Genomic DNA, 20452 nt, shown 5'->3' with positions numbered 1-20452 from the left:
GCAAACAGAAAACGGAGCAGCCATGATTAACGGCAGGGCGGCGATAATGGAACTAACCTAGCAGTATCAAACCTGCACTAAAATAACAAAAATTAAACCACGCATGCGTCATCTACGCAACACGACAGTACTACCAACATAAACAAAAATATAAATAAATCGCGGATAATAATCGACTTACCCTCGTATTTATATTTGTTTTTACATCCCGCTCTAACACTTTCTACAATATTTACTTTTTCGAGTTCTTTTTTCATTCTCTAATTACTTTTTCTAGAATGAAGTTAAAGAGGATCGGAGAAAGTTCGTCCCCTTGTCTGACGCCTGTTTTTATTTCAAACGGTTCAGAAAGGTCTCCAAGAAATTTAACTTTGGATTTTGTGTTTGTAAATGATTTTTTAACAATGTTAATCGTTTTCGTGTCTATTTTAAATAAAAACTCGCGATGTGTGGAATCGTAGGCTTTTTGAAAATCTATAAATATCGTAATTAATTTTGGGTTTATAATTTTCTTGTACTGTAAAATCTGTTTAAAATAAATGTTTGGTCCACGCAACTTTTTCCGGGTCTAAATCCTCCTCGGTATTCGCCGATCTCTTTCTCTATTATCGGCTGTAGTCTGTTTAGCAAGGCTTTGGACAGAATTTTACACGGAACCGGTAAAATTGAGATTTCTCTGTAATTATTAATATCTGTTTTATTTCTTGTTTTATGGAGCGGATGTATTAACCTGTTTTTCCATTCAATCTGGATTTTCTCTTTTTCCCAAATTTCTTTTAGAATGGTTTCAAATTTGGAGCCTAAATTCATCGCTCGCATATTTTAGCTTCTGCTACTAAACAATCCTCTCCACAAGTTTTATTATTCTTTAAAGATTTAATTATCGCTTTAATTTCTTTTAAATCTGGAGATTGCGAATTTTTAGTTTTTTCGTTATTTTACATGTATTACAATTCAATTATCTATTTCCAAATTAAAACAAATTTAAACAATTTTTCAAAAATAAAATTTCAATATTTTTTTTACTTAACTTTCAGTTATTTAATTTATCTAAGCAGTCCTCCCGTACATATCAATGCATTACTTGTTTATCATTCCCAAGTAAAAAAGATTTAATAATATCAAAGAAAGACGCAAATTTAAATTTTAAATCTAAAAGGTAAATCTTTAATAAAGATTTAAATGATTTATTCAATTATTTTTCTCTTATTTTAAATTGCACATTATTATTGAAGAATTTTGGAATCATAAAATCAAAATTTCGCAGTGTAGACGTAGTAATTTTTTTAAGTTCAACTAATGAGCGAGCCTCCATACGTGTAGTTTTTGAGTCAAGAATTCTATCGATTTTAATCGACTTCATCAAGATAGCTTTTATGATAATTCTTTAAAATCAAGTATCAAAATCCTTTAAAGAGTGATCTAAAACGATGAATTGTATTTGGCTTAAAGAGTAGATATTACTCTTTAATATACAGTTATATATTTTATTTAACGGAATTAAACCAGAAGGAAAGAAGGCAGTTCCTCGCTCCCTCTACCACCACCATATTACAATCTATATTTCAAGACGGATTGTACCAACTAAAAATAAACAGTTCAAACAACAGGCAAAGGCTGTTATTTCAATTATTATTTACTATAGTAATACGCATTAAAATATTTTTAACTTAATTAAAATTTTCTTGTTTAGTTGTTATTTTTAGTTGGATTCTAAGAATGTTACAATAGAAGTTTTCTGTTATATCTTTTAGTCGCCTTAAAAATACTCTAAACGAAATAAAATAAATAAATAAAATTAAGTTTGTATTCTTTTTAAATAAATATTTCTGATGATAATCATGTTCCATGTCTGAAATAAACATTTAACATGTCCTGTTTTGTCATTTTATTTTACATAAAAAAATTTAATAATATCATTGTATACGTCCCTTCCCTAAAAGATTGACGTGATTTATCGGTTCTATATATTACTTACCGTGTTGTTTATGCGCATCAATGTTGCAGTAAGCCGTATAAAGACATATACCGCCCATAATTACGGCTATAATAAAACCTGCAGGTAATCCTGAACGCTCCATACCCCATGGCATCGCCAGTAATGAAGTTCCCACCATAGTATTCCATATTGAAAAGCTTTAAAAAAAAATAAAAGTACATTTTGTCAAGTTAATCACGTTATTTAGATTCTGGAATACTTAATTCTACGTACAAAATGTCTCAAAACATATTAGCAACTTCAGGACATATTATTTAAATCAAAATAAAGATAAATATCCGCATTAACATATTTTAAAATTATAGCTTGCGAAAGATTTCGCCCTGATTTTTAAAAAATGATAGTCACCGATTTTAAACTGTTTTGTTTTTAATATAATTCAAATTTTATTAAATTATGTTTTATGTTCGGTTAACGTTAGAAAAATTTTCTCAGAATTAAATTCTCTAGAAATTTTATTCTAACATTTTTTTTTACTAATAAATTAATGAAATTATTTCATTTCAGAACTCAAAACTAAGAAATTGTATAGTTACAACACACCGTTTTTGTGTTTAATAATATTTTTCTTCAAAAATTATTAAATGCAAAATTTTATGGGTGTTTTATTTAATTTTTAAGATCAAAAAACGATCGAAACTATCAAATTTATCCATTAATCTAAATTCCAAAAATTTCATTTTACTTTTGGGAGTAGAATGAAATATTTCGCCAACTTTAACTCGAAAACGAAATAATTCCAGACCAATATTTAAACGCAATTTATTGTTTATTTTCATTTGTAGATATTGAAATTTATTCCGTTTCTTCTTGAAATAGATTTTATATTCTGTTTCCGATTTGTGTATTTATTTAATCATTGTGCGATAGCATAACGATTAAGCCCTTGATTTTGGTTGAGGAAAGTGTACAAATCGATATATACTGATACGGTACCCGTTACTTGATTTTTTCATACCTTTCATTGTTAGTTTCTTATTACAATTCTAATAAACAGAACTTTTTTTTTGTTTAACCTCTGGGACCACCGTTAAGTACCACTTCAGAGGATGAGATGAATGATTTGTAGCGTGTGTGAAAATGCCATGCCTGACCGGGATTCGAACCCGGGACCTCCGGATGAAAAATAAACAGTACCTAGAGTAAAACTGATCTACGAGTACGTTATAAATTTACGACAAAGGATGTAAATTAATTAACAAATAACTTATAAATGATCATTCGTGCAATATACTAATTAAATTTTAAAATATTTCTTCTGAATTTAATTCATCAGATAAACAGAATAGAAAAATTACGTAATTTATACTACCGTTAAAACTAAAATATAAATCACTGGAAAAACTAAAACTCATCTGTTTGTTTAGTAAGCTACATTCACTTACAACCTAATGATTCCACAAAAATATAGAAGAGATAAGGAATTTTAAGTATAAAATAATGTAAAGAAGTAAAAGATGTCATTAAATTAAGCGACGTATATTTTATTTTAATGTGGTGATACGTCTTTGGGTTATTATTTCATTCATATTTTTTAATTACATACTTTTTTAAACATCGTTTATTGTTGTAACATATTAATGGTTTCTTTTACAGTTAACTTAGTACAGACGTTGGTTATCAATATGTCATCGGTTATATGCTGTGTACACCTTAATTTTGTCGATGACTTTGTTTTGTATCCTTTCATAAGAGCTACCGTATATTAAGTACCATACTCATAAAGGTTGTAGGCAATCTGACATAAATAAAAAGTTACTCCCTCAAGAATAACAGGCATCCTGTGTCAGGCTACCTAGAGTAAGTGAAGAGTGATTTAGAGCTCCGTTGCCTTCTTCATCGAGTCAAATATTTATATATCAGCATGTCAAGGTCATTGAAATGCAGATGATATTCATTTCTACAAGTGACATCTTCATTCTATTCTGTATAATGAACATCATTACTCTCAGTGAAAGAAACTCACTGATGTCTCTTATACTTACGATGTATAACGTACATCTCGATCATAAGAAAGACTAGAACAGTTAGTGTAAGAAACAAATTAATGTATCCTTTCTATCGAGAAAAAATGTAATATATTCATTGTCTAAACTCAGTAGAGAATATAAGAGATATTATGAGATGTTATACATTAACTAATGATTTTGATTTTGTCTGTATGAAATTATGCAGTTTTTATTTATTTTTCACGTTTTTTTTTATTTATTTCTACAGCTGTTAATTAATAAATCATATTAGTTTATTGGATCTTAATTAATTTATAGAGAAACAAGATTGAAAAAAGTATAGAAATAATGAAAACCATTTGTATATAATAAACACAGTAAAAGAAAGCTTAAAAAAGAAAAAAAAGTTACAACTTGATTTTGTCTTCTGTTTAATATACATATACTAATCCTCTGTAAATGAAGAGTCCTCATGATTATATAAAATTGTACTAATTACGCAATGAAGGGTTTCTCAAGAATCCTTTACAATTTTTTAATTTCATTGGCAGATTATGATTTGGTTTTATTCTTTCCCGTTACTGTCCAACAACGAACGAGTAAATACATCATCAATGCATTATTGGTATAAGTCTGGGAAACCTATACTTTGTATAAAATAAATAGATCTGAAAAAAAATATATATGTATATAACATTTTACAAATAATAATTTAGATCGCACCCATTGTGTATGGCCTATCGGCTTAAAACTACTTCACCGCAGTATAGTTTAGCAAAGCGCACCGTAATGGTGTGGGGAAGCCGTTGTCATAGCAACTGAGGTCAATGTCCTTGCTTGCTGTTCAGTTCATTCAGTGTTGTGTTGACAGTCGATGCCGTTTGTGTCGATCCTCGATCTTAAAAGAATTTGTGAGCTAAAAAAATTAATCTATTATTGACAGACATCCTTTTTTTAATTTATTAATAATACTTTTTCAATAAATTAATTTAGTACTATTGTAAAATAATTTTAAGAGATTTTTTTAACGGAATAAACTATCCGCTGTAAACGGGCCGTGAATTTTAGTTACGGAATTGAATGCTTTTGAAAATGTTAATACGCAAGCCCACGATAGGTCATTGACCTCAAGTCGTCAGTTTACGCCCCACCCCGTATACCTATTACTGTTTTGACTGTGTGTATGTTTGTGTGTGCGCGCGTGCTATGTATGTGTGAGGCTGTGTGTATGTATGTATGTAAGAGTTATATGCGCTCCTGAGCTCCCTCATTTTCTTCTGCTGTTCATGTTCAGTTCAGTTGCGAGTTGCACAAACAGCCGTACACCTGGCTGTGGCAAGCCGTGACAGTTGCCGTTTATTGAACTGCTTATCTTTGATTTCCATTTAGCAGGTAATTTATTATTTTTCTAATTTATTTTAACTGTATAAATTTTTATTATTTGAGCGCGTTGAATGTGAATAACTAAATTAAATTATATTTTTTACTTAGCTGTTACGACGTTAAACGACAAATCATTCATTATGTAAACAGTTTATGTATAGTAAACGTACAGTTTATGTATAGTAAATAGTTATTAAACATTACAAAAATGTTTTATTTAATCAAAATAACCCTGTAGACTGAAACGATTATTATGGAATGACAAGTTTACTTTATGACAGTTGTACTGCATTTAGATTATTTTCTTTGCCTTTTTCAGTTTTTATGTTATAAAAAGTTAAAAATATTAATTATTTATATTATATAACTATTGTATCAGTTTATAATAGTCTTCGAATTCGACAATTTCTTTTTTGGTTATGTTTCTTGGATGGATTTTACAAACTTCCAGTTACATGAATAAATAAATCACAGCAGTTTTAAAGATTTACAATTAATTAGGATTTCCTTCATTATTATTAACAAAATAACAATTTTGGCTTCTAAATGTTATAAATTAATTTAGACTGAAATAATTTACAATACGAGAAATGGGACAAGTTTGTGGAAGTTCGTAGAATAATATGATCGTAGTAAAAAACGCTAACTCATTTTATTAGGACTAAATTTTATGAAAAAATTACGTATTGTCTTTCCGCATTCTACTTTGTTTAAAGTTCAACAAATCAATTTAATCTTTCTCGTTTTTCACATAAATGTTGAAAAATGAATTTCATTGAAAAACTGTAGTAGATTCACTGACGAATATATTTTTTTCTTTTATTTTAAGACAGCCTACATTGTAATACAGTTTATTCAGTAAGTTTTATTAAAATTTATTATTCGTGAATAAAAAACTGATATGTATGTTTGTTAAGAATCACCATGGTGTAAAAAAGAGTATTAATTTAGAATTTTGGTTTAAGGTAACGAATCTGTTTCATATCCTAATTTTTTCTACCATTTTTAATTTTTCCTGGGAGTTTGACACGTGGAATTTTCAGTAAATTTGCGGTCAGATGCCCTTCCTGACACCAATATTTGAGAAGTAGTATCCCATAGAAATTTTTATGCTGTGTTAGGAGTATACATGACTAGGATTCAAACCTGAACGCTTCCTGGTAAGGTTTCATACAGTAATCTTAAATTAAGAATTAATTTTAAGTCCTTTAATGTATAATTTTATTTATTTTAAGTCCTTTAATGTATAATTTTATTTATATTTCTCCAATATTTTTTTATAAATTTTTTTAAGTTCATTCGCATAAGTCCTGTAAGTATTGACATGTACAATTTTTTAATTCTACTTAGGCTTTGTATTGAAGCTGATAGTAATAAATAATAGGTTAATCTAATCATTAGGCTGATAAAATTATATAAACTAGTTCTTCTTATATTTTTATAATTAATTATAAACGTTATGCATTTAAAAATAATTTCTTAGAACATTTTAATTATGTATTACTTGTACAGATTTTTCATACGGGAAACGAATATTTGTAGAATTGTTTCTACTGGTTAAATAAAAAAACTTCTTGTAAATATGACTCCGTAAATGAACTATTTTCCAGTGAACTCGTCATCGAAAATCAGCTGATTTCGAAGTCGAGAGTTCTAAAGTTCAAATCCTTGTAAAGGCAATTACTTTTATACGGAATTGAATACTAGATCCGTGGATACCGGTGTTCTTTGGTGGTTGGGTTTCAATTAACCACACATCTCAGGAATGGTCAGCCTGAGACTGTATAAGACTACACTTCATTTACATTCATACATATCATTCTCTGAAGTAATACCTTACGGTGGTTCCGGAGGCTAAACAAAAAAAAAGAAGGTGAAAAGTTTTGAAAGTCGAAATATTTTCTCCAAAATTATATAGTATAATTATGTTATTTATAAAACTCAGAAAGTCCAATAAAAATTACTATTTTCTCATTAGGTTTGGTAAAAATAATTTTTTTTTAGTTGATATAAGAAAAACTCAATGAATATAAAATAAATAATCCGAAATAATCCCCCCCCCCAAAAAAAGTGTTACGATCGTTACCCGATTTACCTATGGGCTACGAAATGAAATTATTGCGTAGATTAAATTTTACAGAAAATATATCACCATTCTACAAAAGGTTTCTATGAAATTAAGGTTAAAAATAAATGATTTTTGTAATTTTTTCTTCCGTAATATTAAAAAAATAAATAAATAACTAAATTATGAAAAACATTTTAATCTGAATTAGTAATTATCAGCCTGTAAATAAAAGAAATAATCTATTATTAAAATTGAAGACAACACTTAACATATAGACTGTATCGTTTATATGCATTACTAGCTAAAATAATATTAAATTCTTTAGCTAAAACTGTTTTTAAAAAACAATGAAATAAACTTATTACGAATTACAAACAATAATTTAATGTTGGTTTCTTGGTAAACTCGTCGTCGTAAATCAACTGATTTCGAAGTCGATGTTCTCAGGTTCAAATCCTTAAACCTTCCTGCCATTCAAAGATATGAATGGCATAAATGCTCCTGGAATAGACGGAATACCTGCAGAATTACTTTGCAGGTGAGGAAGCGATATATAGATTATACGAACTAAACCCACCGAGTCGGTCTAGTGGTGAACGCGTTTTCCCAAATCAGCTGATTTGATAGTCGAGAGTTCAAGCGTTCAAGTCCTAGTAAAGACAGTTACTTTTATATTCGGATTTGAATACTAGATCGTGGATACCGGTGTTCTTTTGGTGATTGGGTTTTCAATTAACCACACGTCTCAGGTAAAGTCGACCTGAGTTTGTTTAAGACTACAAATTTACTGGTACAGTTACATTACACTGATAAATAGCTAATGGCTTTAATTTTTGATGCGATTATAAATAAAGGTATTTTTTTAAATATACTAATTAAAGAAATATTATTTTAATTTGGTATGTTCTTTTAAAAATTATAGAATTTTAAATTATTTTTAATCGGCTGATAACTAGAATAATAAATAAAACAAGTTTTGGATTTGTTAAACATTAGGAAACACGACTGTCAAAAAACAGCTGAAAAACATTGTTCTTCATCATAGGTTGTCTAATTTTCTATCTATTTGTTAGTTAATTACTTACTAATTATCCTACATTAGTAATTACTAATATAAGATAATTAAAGAACGTGCGAGTGGCAATTTTTTATATAATATATTTTTTTTAAATTTATTTAAACATATACATATTTATATAGCCTATGACACTCCCGGTAACGTAAGGATTCCAATGCGAGGTATACATCTAAATCTGTTCAGCCGTTGAGCTGCTAAGGTGGAATAAACATACATAAATACACCCTAAATGCATTACACTCCTTTTTGGGTAGTCGTATAAAAAATAAGTAGAAGTAATCTTGCGTAAAAAACGGAAGGATTGGTTGATGATAAATCACTAAATGTTTTATGCTCTTCTTTAAGACTTTTTATAGTATTCAGGAAATTTTTTTTTAAATTAGCCGGTCTAGAGTTCAATTCCCGGAAGTAGTATTCATTTATTCAGTTAGTCGTAATTTGATTAAATGAAACTAATATTCGATTTAAATTTTGATGTTCAGAAGTCGGCACCAACAGTAACAAGTTAAAATATTAAGTACAGAACTATAGTCCTAATTTGTGAGCTTTTAAGTAGATTTTATTTTATTATTTAATTTTTACTACCGATCTTCATAGTGCAGTGATAACGTGTTCCTCCTTTCATCCGGAAGTTCTGGGTTCTAGTCTCGATCAACAGGCACGGCATTTTTTCACACGCTACAAAAAAAAATCATTTCATTATCATCCATCGTCAGCTGTTACAGGTTGGCAGCCAGAATAAAACGGAATATAGAGGAGTTAATTACTATTGGAATTTCTCTCCTTCAAGTCAGTTATAGACATTCAACTCATCTAAGTGTTAGGTAAAAATTAAACGGATGAAAAGAAAAATTAAAAGGTTATAAGAAGAGTGAACGAGAATCAGAACAAAGTCAAAATAGAAAAGGTATTTGGGTGGGACATATCATGAGAATGGAAGGATTGATTACAGCAGTAATAAAACGATCAAAGAAGTTTAAACAATTAAAATGTGAAAACTCAAAAGTCTTCCGGAAATAGAACAGAATGGAGACGGAAATTGAAGGGACCTAAGGACAGATGGTTATGAAGATATGACATAATGGTGATCCTTAAAATTCATTTGCTACAGGTAATTTCTGTGAATAAATCATTAAACAAAAATTATTTCACTTGAAAATCTCTCTCTAGTTTTAGTAAACCGTAGCAATAAACTTAGCTAAAATGTTTTAAAGACAAAGATTAAACAAAATTAACTCGAAAAATTTCCAAATTTTATATATGTATATTTTTTCTTTTTATTTTGACCAAAGTTCCTTTTAGAAAATAAATAAGGATTTGTATCCAGACGAACCAGATCGTTTTAGATAGTCAGATTAAACTTTTTTTTTAATTTTATTATATGATTTGTAACAATGATTGTAAAAAATTTTAAATGTTAAAGTTATAAAGCAATTACGCTCAAAAAATAGGTACAGATAAACATTTCCAGTTTAAAATAGGGCAACTGATAATAAATAAGGAGCAAAATATTAATGTTTATCCTAGTTTAGGATAAAGTAACCTGTTACGTACACCATTGTTGTAGTTAAGAATGTATGACAACAATAAATTATTGCCTTCGGTAAAAAAAAACCTGTTCCAGAGTTATAGCTAAATAAAATTTTAATTAATGAAATATTTGAATCTTACAAGGGGAAGGCACGTCGGTTCGAATCCGACTTCATTTCTAACATATTTTTTAAAAAATTTAATTGTATTGATTTATTAATACTTATTAACCTCTGTAAAAAAAATTTACAATAAATAATAATTTAAAAATCACAGTAAAAAAAGAAGTTCGAAAAAATATTAGAAGTTAGTAATAGATATTTCCGTTGAAATCTGAAATTTTTCGCGATCACAATACTTCCTTTCCTTCGTACAAGGAAATAAAAAGAGATAGTTTAAGTAAATTTTTGTCTCAAATAACTTGAGAAAAAATTTATTTTAAAACAAAAAATTATACGTTCGTATAAACAGAGATACTAGATAACTTCGCATTATAATCTGTTCCCTCGGAACAATGAAAAAATGTGTTAAACTATAACTACTGACTTGGAGAAAAAGCAACACCAGCAATTAACTCCTCTATATTCCGTTTTGTTCTGGCTGCCAACCTGTAACAGCTGACGATGGATGATAATGAAATGAATTTTATTTAGCGTATGGAAAAATTCCATGTTTGACTGGGACTCAAACCCAGGAAGCTACGGATGAAAGGCAGATACGCTATCATTCCATTATAGAGATCGGCAATAAAAATTTTTAATAATAAAATAAAATCAACTTTCAATATTTTTTTTAAATTTCGACGTTTTGAAATGGGCGTCAAATTAAAAACAACTAACCACCACAATTTGCTAAACCTTAATTTGGAGCTGATACTAAAAAATCGAAATTTAAAGGACAACTCATTTTTTTATTTATTGACAGAATTATATATCTACAGTCTGTTCCCACGATATGTTGAATGCCTATAATTATTTTGAAGAATATAATTTTTTTGATATTTTTAATCCTGTTTCCTCTTCATTTTCTTTTAAAATATTAATCTCATTTTCGTTTTTTGCTAAAAGATCATCTGAAAAGGCCAAAATTGATATCAATACTGTATTTTTCAGCCCTAATTTAAAAATGTATTTACTTTCATTCAATTTTGATCGTCAAATTTTCATACTTTTATGTAAAACTGCGTTAAAGAGAAATTAAAATAATCCATCTCATTGTTTTTATCAGATTTTTATCCAGAAAGGTTTTGAGATTTCTCCCGTAAATTTTACTCTTGAAAGTATGTTTGTTAATATTTCTTTAATTAATTTTAAAAGTTTTTTTATTACTTTTATAATTTTTTAAAACTTTAAATAAAATCTACCGATTAACAGAATCGTCTGTTCTGAAATCCACGAGTTTTTCTATTTTTCTATTTGTTTTATAAATTCAATCTAAAATTCATTTTATTGTCATAATTTTTTCAACACATTTTTCAATACCTTATCTGAATCTACACTGATTTTCATCTATTTACATCGATAATTATTTTTGTAGATTTTACTTTTTTGTTGTTTATTTTTTGTTTATTTTGTTATAATGGACGACGTTTTTCAAACGGTTTCCTTTAAATCTTCCATGCAAATATTGGGGTAATTTCTTTCATTTATTAATGAAATTTCACATCACCAATCTACTCGTGACGTTATGTATACTATTTACATTTTTTTACAAATTATGAACCCAAAGAAATAAATTTGTAAAAAATTAAAATACTTAAATAGATAATTTCAATTGAATAGATAATTTTAATAAACACCCTCATATCACCAATATTAAAACACCCAATTTCATTAGGATTAATATTAATTATTCAAACAACATTAATGTGTCTAACCTAGTCGCCCGTTATAAAACTTCATGATATACTATAGGTTATCTCTGAAGTAAAGACCGTTTCATTGTAAAAAAAAATCTATTCTGAAAACTTTATAAATATTTTTTATTTCTCTTAAACTACATACCATATACTACTTCTCTATATAATCGCCACATAAATTAAGATTTTTATCGTAGCGATACACCAGTGTTTTAATATACCCTCGTCGTGTTCTTCTGCCGCCAGTCCATTTAGCCACTGATTAACAGCATTTTTAAGTTCATCGTCACCCGCGAATTGCTTACCGCTCAAAACTTCTTTCAATTTCCCAAACAAATGAAAATCAGAAGCAGTTAAGTCCGGATTGTATGGAGGGTGATCGTAAATTTCCCATCCAAATGTTCTCAGTAAATCACGTGTCGGACCCGCAACATGTAGACGTGCATTATCGTGCTGAAGGACGACCCGTCGGTCAGCCGCCCACGTCGCCGATTTTGAATGGCGCGCCGTAACTTACGTAGAGGTTCGCAGTATACTTCTGCATTTATAGTCGTTCCACGTGGTATGAAGTCGATCAACAGTATGCCAAACCGTTCCCAAAAAATTGTGGTCATCAGTTTGCGTCCAAATTGTTGCGGTTTGACCTTTGTCGGTCCGGTTGATGATTGAGAATGACGCCATTCACTTGACTGCCATTTTCTCTCTGGCGTGTAACACGAAATCCGTGTTTCATCGCCGGTAAAAATTGAATTAAGGAACTCACCACCTTTTTCTGTTTAGCGCATAAAAAATTCCAAAGCAGATCCCATTCGGATTTTTTGTGACGTTCCGTTAAGACGTGCACAAACCTTTCTGAAGCCTAAACGGTCATGAACAATGCGACCGATAACAGCTCTTGAAACATCAAGAAAGAGAAGGGCCAGGTCGGGAATCGTTGAGCGACGATCTTCATCGATGATTTCATCATCAACGCGAATCAACCGGTCCTCGGTGATTATCGAAGGCTTCCCCGAACGTTCTTCATCGTGCACATTAATTCTGTTATTTCTAAACCTTTCACACCATTTTCGGACGTTTCTTTTATTCATTGCATTATCACCACACACAGCAACCAACTTCCTATGAATTTCAGCCGGCTTAATGTTTTGATGGTTTAAAAAACGTATGACTCCACGTATTTCGCAGTCGGCGGCAACATCAATTTTCCTATTCATTTTATAACGTAATAACTCACACGTAATTAAAGATACTACAATGCAGATATACACCGCATTGCTGTCTGTAAGCTGTCGCAAACTATGCACACTAATGTGTTTACATTACTAGTTTGGCCATGAACGACACAGGTTTGGCAATGTGAAGGAGAGAAATTTTCCAGCGGTCTTTACTTTATAGATATCCTTCATGTATATATATATATATATATATATATATATATATATATATATATATATATATATATATATTCAAAACCACAATAGGACTAATTATATTTATAAATATAAATAGCAATAATGCATCATTACTGCCAATAAATTAAGATATAGAAGATAAATTTATAATTGTATTTATTGTTCTCAATAAAATTATTACCTTCCCTCACCCCTATATTTGTTTTTCCGACGTTTTGGAATTGCAAATTTAAAAAAAAATTATAATATTGCTTAAAAAATTCTAATATGTACGTGTGCTGGTGTATCTTCCTTTATTTATAAAGGAAAAGCTTTATTTACAAAATCATGAAATTTGTTATGTTAATTTGAATTCTAATGGAAATGAAAAAAAAAGTGGATGGGTTAGACGAAATTAAAGAGTGCGCTTTATCTCTCAGATTATTAAAATATGAATAAGAAAGAAGAAAGGTTGTAAGACTAAAAATAATTTTCATCTCTTGAAGATGAAGGTGGAATATTTTAATATATACTCAGATACTATACAAATTCAGCCACATTCTTTTCTTTTTAAAAAGTAACACGTCTGAATACGAGGTTTGTTTTATGTGAGCAATTCTCTTTCGAAATTAACGAGTATCTCTGGAAACGGATGATCCGTTAATTTAAATTGTTCGGTTTTAATTTTTTATGAGAAAGAAAAGTTAAATGAAACTGCATCTTTTTATTTTTTATAGTGAGAAAGGTCAGTGAACCCAGCAGGGCAGATTGTCTGGTAATGTCTACGGAAACCGTAGCGCGGTCGGCGAACTTTAGATATTTTATTCTGGTGTGGGAGGGGGGTTGTGATTCTGCGTCACCGGGTGGCAACCTTCAGCAGTTGCACACATGCATAAATATATATATATCCCAGCTTGCCGCACACCGATCGTACCGCGCCAGCGTAACGTACAATCCACCACACCTCACCCACCCAAACCCGAACTCCATCTGAACGAGCAGAGATAGGATGAGTGGGATCCCCGCTCCCGATAATAGTAGAGGTCAATGACACCGGTCATTCGTCTCATTGCAAGATTCGACTAAAGTGGGATCAATATGCCTACCACATCCTTTAATAATAGATAAAAAAATTTCAAATACGATGATCTTCCAATAAGCATTAGTATTATGGAAAATTATATACATATATATATTTTTTTTAGGATTATGTCATAATAAAATAAAATTTAACGAAAAAATTATAAATTAATTACTTCCTTGTACGAAGTAAAGGAAGTATTGTGATCGCGAAAAATTTCGGTTTTCAGATTTCAACGGAAGTATCCATTTTGACCATCCCTGAATCCATTTATATTAGTTTCGGCGTGACGTCTGTACGTACATCTCGCATAACCCAAAAACAATTAGCCGTAGGATGTTGAAATTTTGGATTTAGGACTGTTGTAATATCTAGTTATGCACCTCCCCTTTTGATTGTAACCGACTGGACCAAAAGTGTCCAAAATCAAAAAAAGGTTTTTGGATTTTGGACTTTTTCTTAATTGCAGTAATCAGCCATCATTGAGAGCTTTTCAACGATAAAAGTAGTACTTATTTTCATCGGTTCCAGAGTTATAGCCAAATAAAATTTTAATTAATGAAATATTTGGATCTTAAAAGAGGAAGGCACATCGGTTCGAATCAGACTTCATTTCCTTTTTTCACTTTTTTTTTTAATTTAAATATATTGATTTATTCATTATTATTAGCCTCTGATTGTAAAAACTATTTTTAACTTTTTTAACTATTTTTTTTTTTTACCTTTTTTTTTTAAATTTAAATTTATTGTTTTATAATTAATTATTAACCTCTGATTGTAAAAAAAGTGTATATGTAATTTTTAATAGGTGTACAAGGAAGTTATACAGATAACTTTTAATTCATAACAAGTAAATGGGTCAATTTACCTTCATATTTTTAAGTTTGTTTATTTACTTATGACAGTTACAAAACTTTCATAATGGATTTATCTTGACGTAATTTAAAATATAAATAATGACCCCCCTTCCTACTGAAAAAACGCTGACAACAAAGTTGTAATACTTTCCTGGCATTGGTTATTTATTCTTATATAGTGGAAAAATAGTAAGATATGAAAATAAACCAATAAAGTTTTAAAAAATCAAACAATCGTTATTTTTAAACTTTGATCGGTTCCTCCACTCACAATATTGTCCCCGAAGTATTTATTGGAGTCACTTGCACTACTACTATTCCAAGAAAGACATAAAAAAATATCGGTTAAAAAATATACAATAAATAAAAAGACAGCTTTTCTAGAATTTTGGAAAGGGGGAAAATTTTGGGGCAACTTTTTTTTTTATGGTAAAATAAGCATGTAGTGAGCTTAATATAAAGTGGGGTTATATTTGCTAAATTTTTATAAAATTTAGCAAAATTTTATAAAAACCCACCCCCACCTCCGGGAAATATTAAGCCCAAATTTTATCATCCTGACCCCGCAGAGGAAGAAGATACCCATCATGCGACAACAAATTGCCCCGTATACCCGAACTTCTGTACAAAATTTCATCAAAATCGGTTTATACAAACAAAATTTATTAAGTTTCAAGCAGGCCAACAGACGTATATACGTACGATCGTAACTTATTTTGTTTTTTGGGGTTCCTGGATCATGAAACGTCAAGAAATGCAAAACCCATACCCCATTTTTGTTTGATTACCATACTTTCCTTCCTGCAGCACAGTTCTTGAACTGTGATGCCATAAAAATAATAGTTAAAAGTAATTCTCTTTTTTAATTTTGACTTTTTGAAACAGGCGCCAGATTAAAAAATAATAAACAAAGTTTGCCAGAATTGAATTTCTTTTACTCCATTAAATGTCTACAGCTTATTCGCTCGGAACAATGAATAGATGTGTGTTGAATGTTTATAATTGACTTGAAGAAGAGGAAGCCTAACAGCAATTACATCCTCTCTCTCATTCTCTCTTTCTCTTTTTTTTCTATACATCTATTCTGTTTTATCCTGGCTGGCACCCTGTAACACATATCCATGGATATTTTTTATAATTCTTTATACCTTATGTATACGTTGTAATCTTTCAAGTTGTGGGCAATAATCAACCTCACGGCCCAATGAGATGAGGATATGTACGACAGGCAAATAATCTGTATAACCTTGAACCGACTCAGGCCGATAATTTCTGAAATGTATCGTTCATTTAACCTCAACCACTAAGTATACCGGCATTCACAGTTTAGTATTAGATGATAATGAAATGAATTTTTCGTAGCGAGTGAAGAAATTACATGCTTGATCCACGACTCGAACCCTGAATAATCAAGATGAAAGGGCAGATATGCTACCAGTCCAGCACAAAGATCGGCAAAAAAACTTTAAAAAATTATAATATAAAATAAAATCGAATTTGATTTGTTATTTTTATTTCAGTTTTTAATTAATGAAATCAAACTAAATGAATTAATGAAATACTACTTCGGGAATTGAACTGTACATCGAAGATGATTTAGATACAAAATCTTCTTCATTGCAATAACAAAATCTCAGAAGAGCATAAAACGTTTCAGTCCTCCCGTGATTTTATACAAGATGATTACCTCTAGTTGTTTTTTTTTTTTTTTAATTTAGTATTCGAGTTATCAGCTGATGATAAATCATTTTAACCCATTGCACCTCTCTAAACAGTGTCCCATGGGCACTCCGTTTGTCACCAGTTGACGGTGATGATCGGTCTAGCCTCCCAGGAGTTGTTCGCATACCTCATCGCTCTAGCCTCACACGCAGTCCCTACGGGAAGCCCATTATTGTTAAATACATTTTTTTTAATATTATTTTATTTAACGTAAATTTAATTCTATTATTTTTGTAATATTATTAATTCGAATCATTCAATACAAACCCAGCTCACAGAGTGATAACGACTCACAGTTCACAGTTCAGTAATTCAATTCATTGAAGCTTGTGCTTCAACCGGTAAATCTCCAACTACATATATAAATAATATATATATATATTTTTTTTTTCGAGATGAAATATATCTAAGAACCTTTTCAATTATCCCAAGAAACATGTGTAAAAATTTGATTGCGATTGATCAAGTAGTTTTTTTGTTTATCCCGAATAAATAAAAACCCTCTTCCTCTTTATATAATAGTATAGATAAATATTACTTTACTTTCTAATGCGTATGAGTGATCTGAGTCTGTATCTAAGTTTTTTTTTTATAATTTTAATTATAGATAGATTAATTTTTTTTTTAATTTTACAAGTCGATTAATTAATAATTCAGAGTAAAATATTTTTCATAATTTTATTTATTTATTTTTTTATATTACGGTAGAAAAAATCACGAAAATCAATTTTTTTAACCTCATTTCCACAGAAGTACAAAAGTTTTTTGAAGAATGGTAATACATTTTCTGTAAAATTTAACCTACGTAATAATTTCATTTCGTAGGCCGTAGGTAAATCGGATAACGATCGTAATAGTTTTTTTTTTTTTGAGAGGGGGTATTATTTCGGCCCTTATAATCACAGAAAATTTTTGTATTTGAAAAAATTGAGCACCCATTATATTGGAGAAAATTCAGTATTTAAACTACATAGTAGATTTACGCAATAATTATATTACATTTAATTTTTTCCTTTATTGTTAATTTTTATCTCCTTTATATTATAAATAAATTAATAAATTTAATTTATAAATATGGATATATACATCTCTCATAACCAACGCGGTTCATTTGTATTATTTTAATTAATTTATTTTCTTAAATCCGTTGAGACTTTTTTTTAACCTCCGGGACCACCGTTAGGTATTGCTTCAGAGGATGAGTTCAATGATTTGTAGCGTGTGAAAAATGTCATCCCTGACCGGGATTCGAACCCGGGGACCTCCAGATGAAAGGCCGAGACGCTACCACTCGCACCACGGCGGCCGGCTGAAAGACTACATTAAATTGCCTTATCCTACTTTTACACGTAGACCCTTTTTAGACAGCGATCTTTCTTTAACTCAATGTATCTAAAAAATAGGCTGCATACTTTCTTCTTCTTCTTGCTTATATTTGAATAATCTTTAAATATTGCCGGCCTCGGTGGCGTCTCGGCCTTTCATCCGGAGGTCCCGGGTTCGAATCCCAGTCAGGCATGGCATTTTTCACACGCTACAAATCATTGAACTCATCCTCTGAAGCAATACCTAACGGTGGTCCCGGTGGTACCTAACGGAGTCTTAAGATAAAGAATCAAATTTTTTTTTTTTAAATTGTGTTAATTTTATTGATTTTATTTACAGTAATTTACTGAAAATTAAATTTTGTACAAATTTTATTTATAATCATCATTTTTTATTTTCTTTTTTTTGCAACTAAACAGAAAATTTTTTTACCAAACCTACCGAGAAGAATAAATTTTATTGAATTAAATAGTATTAATTTTTTTTCTTTAATTTTCGGTCAGACTTTTTTTTTTATCTGATGAATTAATTCACCACTGAAGCTTACAAAGAAGTTTATACGTGGGAATATGAAAATGGACATTTTTAGCTATGAAAAATGCCAAGCCTGACCGGACCCTGGGTCCTGATTCCGACCGTGTACCTTCGGATGATAGGCCCAGGCGCTACCACTAAGCCACTGAGATTGGCTTGGCTGCCTTTTTAGTCTGCTTTACTTTTATATTTAAAAAGAAGTGTGTGTGTGTGTGTGTGTGTGTGTGTGTGTGTGTGTGTGTGTGTGTGTGTGTGTGTGTGTGTGTGTGTGTGTGTGTGTGTGTGTGTGTGTGTGTGTGTGTGTGTGTGTGTGTGTGTGTGTGTGTGAAAAGATTTTTCGTAATATGGAAGTATTTTTTGTTCAGTAAATAATCATCTAAATTTTCCTCTTAATTTTCCCGACTTTTTTTGTAATATTAATACGTTAATATTAAAATAACATGTTTTATACCATTACCTACAGCAATCTAATTCTATGAAATAATAGCAACAAAAATATAAATAAAGGTATTTATAATTTGTCTACAAAGAGAAATTTTCCTTTAAGCAAAAAAAAAAAAATGATTTACTCTGGCCTTTGTTTTATAAATGTTAAATTTGAAAAGTTCAAGTAAATTTTTCTCAAAACCAAATAAGACTCCTCTTTATGTTTATCATTATTTATCTTGTTAATCTTAACAAAAAGTTATTAAATTTTATTTAAAATAAAATTTTAAATTGCTATCGTCAATTTTTTAGGAGGAAGAATTTTATCATTTTCTTTACAATAACTTTGTATTAAAATATAGCAGTCACAAAAAAAAATAAAAAAAAAGATTTTAATAACTGAAATATCTTTTTAGGTTGATTAGAATAATGTACTAAAAGCTTCTGTTTAATTCTTTCTGTATTTTTTTTTAATTAACTTTTTTATTTCAACTATTACTTTCTCTACTTTAAAAATTCGGTTTGACTCATTTTCTTCAGTGTTTTCACTAAATTATTTATTTATTTACTTCAGAAACAATAAATCCAGAGTTACATTTTCTTGATATTAAATTAATTTTCATAGCATATGAAAAATGTAAAGCCTGACCGGAATTCAAACTCAGAACCTTCCGGATAAAAATATAGACGCTATTATTCCATCATGGTGACCTATTTGATTATGTCATATTTGCAGTCCATTTTTTTTTTAATTTGCAATATTGAAAAATTTAAGTCTTATTAATTATAATTGTCTTTATACAAACACGTGTAAATACTTCTGTATAAATACTGAATTAAAATAAGTCTTTAAATATTCGTTTCATTATGAGAGAAATTACTCGTGCGTTAAGAAAAATAATTCTCTACTTACGCTTGCAATTACAATTTTCTGATTCCTAATTTGATGTATCTTTTTTTATGAAATGAATTTTTTAGCATCTGTTAAAATGCCATGTTTGACCGTTATTTGAACCCTATTATCGTACTTTCCTGGTTAAAGTACGATAATAGAATCATCAAAGGACATCTCAACAAAATTAAACAAATAAAAAATCATCGTAATTGGACTATTGTATTGGTATACAGTAATATAACAACATAAAAAAACTTGTAGGAATTTTTTTATGATTAAAAATCAATCCTTTAAAATTATAGGATATTTTTAATTATTCAGTTGATTTTTTTTCAATCATTTTAATGAGAGAAGC

General features: G+C 29.6%; 1 protein-coding gene across 1 annotated transcript in view; it reads right to left on the bottom strand.

Moving 5' to 3' along the window:
• LOC142329017 (sodium-coupled neutral amino acid transporter 9 homolog) overlaps positions 1-20452 on the bottom strand; it is a 99318-nt gene that overhangs the window by 39169 nt on the left and 39697 nt on the right. Inside the window, exon 5 of the mRNA XM_075373262.1 lies at positions 1979-2136. Coding sequence (XP_075229377.1) covers positions 1979-2136 — 158 coding nt within the window. The remainder of the gene's footprint in view (positions 1-1978; positions 2137-20452) is intronic.

Source organism: Lycorma delicatula, chromosome 8 (assembly GCF_047948215.1).
Source record: "Lycorma delicatula isolate Av1 chromosome 8, ASM4794821v1, whole genome shotgun sequence".
Taxonomy (NCBI): domain Eukaryota; kingdom Metazoa; phylum Arthropoda; class Insecta; order Hemiptera; family Fulgoridae; genus Lycorma; species Lycorma delicatula.
Note: the sequence above shows the minus strand (reverse complement) of the source record. Positions and strands in the feature narration are given on the sequence as shown.